We start from the raw sequence: 8263 nt of genomic DNA on the forward strand, positions 1-8263 counted from the left end.
AGTATTTTCAGTCTTACAGTCATGTTTCATTCTCGCGCAGCTTTCATGAGCGGGTCTTTTCCGCTCCGTGTGTGCGGCGCGCTCTCCGTTCCGTGTGTGTGTGTGTGTGTCAGCGCGCTCTGTCGTTAACGGCCCAGCGGCGCGCTCTCCGTTCCGTGTGTGTGTATGTGTGTGTGTGTGTGTGGCGGCTCTGTCGTTAACGGCCCAAACGCTCCAAATCATGTACCAATTCACGCACTGGAAAAGCAAAATCCGCTCAAATAACGTGAAATTTCTCAGTAGTAGACTTCTGTTTGCTGAGCTAGTATAGTCATGCTGGGCAACAATGGTAAAATGACCTGCTCTGATCACATGCTCTGGTAATAATAGCTTTGTAGGGTTATATTTTATTTTGATAATTAGAAAAAAAAATTCTGTTAAATTGATTATGTTGATTGATTATTGAAAAAGAATAATATATTGATATATTAATGTTTAATATTATTTTAATATAGGGCTATTTTCTGTTCCTTTTCCCCCCCTGTGTTGTTTAATTTAATTAGGTGATTCTGAGTTTAAATATTGATGATTACAAGCTTGAGGGAAATGCAATTAATTGCAATTAATTACAGCAAATTGTGCAATTAACTAGTTAATTTTTTTTTTATCGATTCCCAGCCCTATTAAACATATATGATCAAATAAGCAGTTTCTCTTTGACTGCATCTTCAAAGCCTTCCTCATTCTTTATGGTTAAACTGCATCAGAACATAACTGGCAGTCTGCACACGTGTGGCAGATGAAATTCAGCCTTTCGCTCTCTGGCCTCCCGAACCAACGGTGCCCTCCAGTGGACTCCATAGCTCCTGACAGCCCACACTCCTCATGACCACGTGGCCCGTGGCCAGACGCCCAGTTCTGGTAGCAGCCTGCTTCTCTGTTCTTTATCCAGAACCAGAAGTTGAAGGTGCAGGTGTAACGGAGACCCAGCCATACATGAGAAGTGGAGGCCTGGATGGCTCTTCTCGCTGCCCTGTTCTGAAGCTCCTCACTGTGAATGGAGACCAGGTCCACATGGTGTTTTCTGCAGTAACTCACAGCTTCAGTCCACGTCAGGTTCTCACGGACCAGAATCAGGTTATCTTTGGAATGATTAGACAAAAATATGGATTATACAGAGTCGTATGTGGAAGAAGTGATTGCATCTTAAGGCCGTAAGCAAGTAAGAAATAAGGAAAATGGTATAATAATAGCCTACATTTAAATCTGTATTAATCATGATGTATATATAATTTACAAAATGTGTCTGATTAAGGCTTAAGGCATGCATAAGAGTTACATTATTATTTATAATAAACAGTGTAAGCCTCTTAAAGGGATAGTTCACCCAAAAATGAAAATTTTGTCATAATTTACTCTCCCTCAAGTTGTTCCAAACCTGTATGATTTCCTTTCTTCTGCTGAACACAAAAGAAGATATTTTAAAGAAGGTTGATGCAGAGGGAACCTTATCTCATTCTTTTTGGTTCTGCCCAAAACTCCATAGGTATTGGCAGGATATATTTTCTTGGTATTCTGCGGCATATAACCTGGCTATTTTGCCTGAAGTAGAATTGGCCATCTTTGGCTACTCTGGCACAGTTTCATCTTTTCCTTATTATGTGCAAGTGGCATTAATGCTGGGCATGATGGTGGCTAAGATAATTATATTGAGGGAGTGGAAATCCACTGTTCCCCCATGTTTTCAGAGATGGCTTGCTGAAATGGCCTCTGTCATTCATCTTGAGAAAATGAGGTTTAATGAAGCAAAGTCTCTTAATAAGTTTTCTAAGATCTGGAGTCCCTTCCTCCATCAGCTTAATAACAGTAGCATGTAATGGACTTTGACACATTTATAATACTGTGATTTTAATGCTGATTCTATCCCCTTTTTGTATGTATTTGATCTTTCTCCTTTGTAATTATTTTAGGCACTTATGTCATTCGTAATGTACTCTGGCCCTTTTTCTGTGTGTGGGTGCTCGTATACGTTTTTTTTTTTTTTTTTTTTTTTTTCCGTTATGTTGTTGTTGTCATAAAACCAATAAAAATCAATATTAAAAAAAAAAAAAAAAAAAAAAAAAAAAAAAAAAAAAGAAGGTTGGTAATTAAACAGTTGCTGGTCCCCATTGACATCCATTATTTTTTTTCCTACTATGGAAGTCAATGGGGTCCATCAGTCGTTTGGTTACCGACTTTCTTCAAAATATCTTCTTTTGTGTTCAGCAGAAGAAAGAAAGTCATACAGGTTTGGAACAACTTGAGGGAGAGTAAATGACAGAATTTTCATTTTTGGGTGAACTATCCCTTCTTAAGGTTCAATTGGGTTCTATAAAGAACTTAGTTTTAAGAACCTTTTATGCCAAAAAGGTTCAGTACAAGTAAAAATTACTGCATAATACTTTCATGTTTAATGTTTTCTTCTTCTTGAAATAAAGTATGTTTATGAGCTGTTAAATTCATAACATTGATGTAAAATGAAAGGTGCACTAAGTAACTTTTGAGTCCTCAGTCCTTCCAAAATATGTTTTTGTCTTAGTCTGATTAACTATGGTAAGCCTATTATACGTGTATATATTTAAGACCGGGCGTGATGGTTTTCGCAGGAGATCCGTCACTCACCCATGCGTGTCTCGTCATATCCGTAAATAGAGAAAAGTTACTCCGACTAATTTGTATGGAGTGGCATAGGTTAGTTGTCACAACAAGAGAGATTATCTATTGTGAAGGGTCATTTCATTATGGTTGTTCTAGCGCTGTGCTGGAATTTATTTTTTAAGAAAGTACTGTCTTTTAATGGGTAAAGCTACAGTAATGTCTTAATCGGCTTGAGTTCCTTTTCATATAAACTAATTATATCTCTTAAGCCTATAGTGAATGTTTATGAACAGTAGGATCATCGTTTTTTTCTTTTTTAAGTTATGAGAACCATATTCATCCACACAGTCACGCAGAGCTAGAGCACAATCAAAAAAAAAAAAAAAAAATTCTTACGCAAAATGCATGCAGTTTTTTTAACTGCTAGAGAGCCAAAAATTACATAGTGTACCGTAAAAAAATAATTTAAACAAAATTAATTATAACTAAATCCATAAAATTACCCCTTGACCCCTAGAGATTCTATATAAAGCGCCTGATGATATAATAATTACAAGATGAGATAACAAGGGGGTGGGGTAAGGTGACAAGACAACGCAAGCACACAGCCCAAACAAATGGCCATGTGCTTACACATAAAACATGAGTCTGTCATGATCCTGCATCAAGACAAGAGAAGAACTGGGACACAAAGGCAGAATCATGACAGAACCCCTCCCCTAAGGAGCGGCTACCAGACGCTCCCTAAGGGGACATTAAACACAGGACAAGACCGACTGTGACATAGACACAAACCAACAATACATGACAAAAACTAACAAAGGCAGACACAAATAAACTATAACAGGGTTGGGATGGAACAATAAAAACAACAAACAAGGACGGGGAGGAGGAGGAAACATTGAGTCCATGGGGGGAAATTCAGAGAGGATAGGTGAGATGGGGGTCTTGGGTTGACGGGACGAGGGCTTTGGACAAGGATTATGGGCAGGTTTAGATGAAGAAACACGAGGTACAGTCTTGGTGAAAACAGTCCGGGGCTGGGCAACGACAGGGGTGATAGGGGAAACACACGGCAAGTTGACAGGAGTCTTGATAGGGACAACAGGGGGCGACGACACAGGAGACAAAACAGGGGATGAAGCGGGTGATTGTGGAACAGGTTCTTGCTCGAGAGGACAGACGAACTGGACTGGTTCATCTGGGCAGATGACTCTAGAATGCGCCTGACTCAGAGCTGGATTCAGAACAGGAACCGATTCACTTGAATCTTCCATACTTGATACGTTAGGTTCCCTTGAATCGTTCGGAACCGGACTCGAAGCAGGACTCGGAACAGGACTCGATTCATTAGAATCCTTCAGGCTTAACACACTTGACTCAGGAGAAGCGATGTCTGATGTCGTGGGTTCGTGACTTGAAAGTAAATTGGGTCTGGGTGGCATTTCAAGGATCTTGGCAAGAGCGGTAAGATAGTCAGATAAGGTTCGAGCAGCTAAGACGACAGGCATCTCCTTGTGGGCAGAAACTGCTTGCAGAACCTCTTTAGCGGCTAGATCGGCCGCAACTCTCTCAGCAGATCCGGGATCAGCCTCTTCTGCAGCAGATTCAGGGATAGCACCTTCAGTAACAGGCTCTGGGACAGCGCCTGCAGTAGCGGGCTCTAGGACAGCGCTCGCAGTAGCGGGCTCTGGGACAGCAAAAGACAAAGGACGGGAGGCTCCCTTTCTCCTTTTCTTTCTCCTAGGTCGCAGTGTGGAAGTCATAGCTGGACTAGTGGCCGGTTGGAGAAGCTCCGCGGGGACCGTAACTGGTGCTGGAAGGGCAGTCTCAGGCAGCGTTGACTCCGTCGAGGATGATTCAGAAGGAGAATCCCATGAAATCCGTCTCCCTCGTTTGCCACGGAGATCAGCGGGTGTGGATGAAACCTCGGGAGAAGAAACGGAGAGAGCCTGATCCCCTTGAGTGACGACAGCAAGGACTCGACCCTCCGGGACCACTGGAAGCATGGCAGATGAAAACCTCGTGGGACCCTTTGGCTCTCTCCGAGATAAGCAATCCACCATTGCTCGAAATGGGCGAAGAGTCAGCTCCTCTCGTTCAGACAGAGGAGGAGGAGAATTGAGACCAGCGATAAAATAGCGAGAAATCAGGACCTCAGGCAGGAAGAATCTCTTCTCTTCCACGACTTGGGCATACCTCTTCAGGGACAACTCACCCTGGGGAGGGAACGGAAGTCTTCCATTTCTACTGTCGCAATGGCCAACTGCCACCATCGTTCTTGGTCAGTCGGCTGTGGTTTAGCAGGAGAAGACATACAGTCTGCTGGGTTCTTCTGTGGTCGGTACATTCTGTCATAGGGTTGAAGGAGAGAACCCAAACGCAGACGATATGCAGACACTCAAGGTTTATTACAACACTAAACAGAAAACAAAACCCACGAGGGGGCGAAACAGGACAGGAGGAGAGTTCTCCTTGACTAAGACAAGATAATCTACAAAGACAAGATTCTGACTCGACGATGACTTGACAGGAAACAAACAGCAACACTAACTCACAACTCTCATTAAACAGGATTCAGACAAAGTACTCACACAGGACTGTCAGAGTTTTACACACAATGTTTGACAATGTACCGACGCAGGACAGAAAACATGAGGGGATTAAATAGGGAACAAACTAATCAGGAACACAGGTGTAAGCGATAATATAATAATTACAAGATGAGATAACAAGGGGGGCGGGGTAAGGTGACAAGACAACGCAAGCACACAGCCCAAACAAATGGCCATGTGCTTACACATAAAACATGAGTCTGTCATGATCCTGCCTCAAGACAAGAGAAGAACTGGGACACAAAGGCAGAATCATGACAGTGAGTGTATCTCTCACCTTGCTCTGGACCTGTAGTGAGTATTTGTGTTGGTTGACTGCTTGTATTTTCACCCTCCGTTGTGTTTTGAGCTGGTCTGTGCTGTGCTGTTGTTCCTGTTCCAGGAGTAGCTGTGAGTGAGAATCTTTTGGTTAATAAATTGCATAGTTAAGGCTTTTGCCTTATTATTATTAATAATAATAATAATAATAATAATAATAATAATTGGGCCATACTGTGCAGCCCTACAAACTGGAGCTTTTTTCCCCACAAAAAAATTATTAGAAAGATCTCAATTAGATTTTATCCCCAAATCAACAAGAATTGAATCTTTGATGACTGAATAAGTGCAATTCACCTTTATTCTACAAGGTGTCACAATACACAATGATAAAGTGACGTTTCACTCAGTTACCGCAGGCAGAAAACAAAAGAATAGCAAGACTTGAAATGGCTCTGTGATTTACTGCAGAGAAAGTACTGTATGCAGTCAAATATTAGTGTCACTGTCACTTGATGGTGGATCCGGTAAGGAAGCTTGAATATTGATTTTGAATATGTTGAAAATTATAGTTTTGAGAATATGTTTGAGATCGTGAATGATGAATGGGAAATGAGCTCTGACGAGGACAGTGATGATGGTATAAAACTTCTGAAACTGAACCCTTCCATCAGTGTTAGATATAGATCCGGGTCGCTAAAGACCCAAATATGGAATAATGATTGATGAAACATTTATGCATTTATAGGTTAAGTAAACAGATTTCTGAGCAGATTTAAAGGCTGCTAAATAAAAAAGGATGAACTCACCACTATGACAGATGAAGGGCTGAGTGGTGTTACACTGAACATCTTTCCATTTTCCTGTTTGATTCACCATCACTGAAACACAGTCCTGGTCTCTTCTGATGTTTCTTAACTGACTTGAATTCCAGAAACGGAAAGAAGAGTTGCTCTGATCCGACCATGACCAAGGGTCTTTAAATAGTCCGATCCATACATCGTTTATTTTTTTTACAGTGATCTTGACATCATGATTTTCGGAGGAGTTTCTGACATTGGCTAGATCAGTGTGGAAGGTTCTGCAATATTCCTGGGCCTCTCTCCAGGATTTGTTCACCTCAATCAGAATATACTTGGCATCGGCTGTTGCTACAGACACATGACAAGAAAAAGATTCTAATTGCTGTTAATGTCAGAAAATAAAAGGGTGCAATGTTGCACTTTTATAACAGATTACAAAGGTATAAAACTGGAGTACTAACATATCTGTTATATTAAATAAAAACAGTGGTATGGTAATGCATTACCACAAACTACACAGTAAACTATAAATACAATGTACAGACAAAAGTGCGATAGAAATTCTTACCATCAAAGCATACAAATTGCCTTTGTGAGTCACAGCTAATATTAAACCATTTCCCACTGTTGTCCATTACAGCACATCCCTCATTATTATTTACATCTGGTTGTTTATCTCTCCAGTTTTGGAACATCTCTTCACTGTAACTGTCTGGCAGGGACCAGTGCCATCTGAACACTTCACTTCTATAAAGTCCAATATACACATCATACGAAACATTCGCAATGGTTTTGAACAAGCTGTTCATCTCGTCTGCATTATTCACAGTCGCCAAGTCAGTGTAATTCTCACGGCAGAATCTCTGAGCCTCATTCCAGTTCTTTCTGATATTTATGAAGTGATACTGGTGAGATATTTGGCTTGAAGTGAAGGCCAAAAGCCCTGCGGAAAACATATAGGATAAACATTGATTAATTAATGCATTTACAAAGAAAAGTACCAGCACATTGACTGTAATTTGGGGTATGCAAAGCACTACAAACACTTGAAAACATGCTTGCATGTGAAAAATAAAAGCTTATTTTTATCATTATTTTAAATAAATCATTTTCATTTTAAATTTTAAGCTTTAAATTCACATTTCAACAGAAAGCCCAATAACTACTGTAAATTGTGTCATCCTTTTTAAGATATCATAAAATCTACATCCATGTGTACACTTACCAAAGACAACAAGGAGAAAGAAAACCATGATGTTGTAATTTCATGAGCAACAAGGAGCTCAGTGTGTGAGTAAAACATGGTCCATACAGCCCTGTTTTCCTCCTTTTATCTGACACAAAAGAATCAAAATCACAAGTTAAAACGACATGTAATGTTATAGTACTCAACTCAAGAAATGTAGACTTTTAATAACCCATGGGTTACTACAGTAAAAGCATAACACTTTTACATTTGACTGCATATTTTATTCTGGCATTTAGAAATGTAATACTTACATATGCTTAAAATGTGTTTACTTCTTCATTGTCTGATCGGTGTCTGACTATTTTAAAAGCAGGCTATGTTTTAAGAATGTTGTTTCGCCTGTTACTCTACTCTTGAGAAATCATGTCGTCATGTACTCCCACAGTCTTCTGCACCATAATTCTTTAGATTAGATAACTATAAAATTACTTTGACAGTTGGAAATGATCAGATGCGCATGCATTCTGTGTAAGAATGAAGGTGAACAGGTCATGATGCAGATCAGACTAAATTAAATGTTACACCTGAGGAATGTGTGTGGGACATAATCTGTCATCATTTCAGATGACCATGCAGTTTCAGTCAAGGATTTAAACTAAAATTGTGAATATTCAGTCAAACAATAAGGGAAAGCATGAAGGAGTTCCAGTATTGATACAATATAATTACTCAATTACAACCATATGTCACTTTTTATAACAAACCCAGTTTAAATAGTCATT

The 8263-nt window shown here is 40.0% G+C and overlaps 1 protein-coding gene across 1 annotated transcript; it reads right to left on the reverse strand.

The window, feature by feature from the left end:
* Positions 1–625: 625 nt before the first annotated feature.
* On the reverse strand, positions 626–7851 carry LOC307172516 (C-type mannose receptor 2). Its single transcript, XM_079894944.1, has 6 exons — positions 7793–7851; positions 7518–7626; positions 6861–7235; positions 6299–6640; positions 5509–5619; positions 626–1121 (listed from the first exon to the last, which is right to left on the reverse strand). Exons 2-6 carry the CDS (start codon positions 7543–7545, stop codon positions 733–735), a joined length of 1245 nt encoding a protein of 414 aa, XP_079751070.1. The 5' UTR covers positions 7546–7626; positions 7793–7851; the 3' UTR covers positions 626–732.
* Positions 7852–8263: the final 412 nt, after the last annotated feature.

This window comes from Squalius cephalus (genome assembly GCF_949319135.1).
Source record: "Squalius cephalus genome assembly, chromosome: 15".
In the NCBI taxonomy this organism is placed as follows: Eukaryota; Metazoa; Chordata; class Actinopteri; order Cypriniformes; family Leuciscidae; genus Squalius; species Squalius cephalus.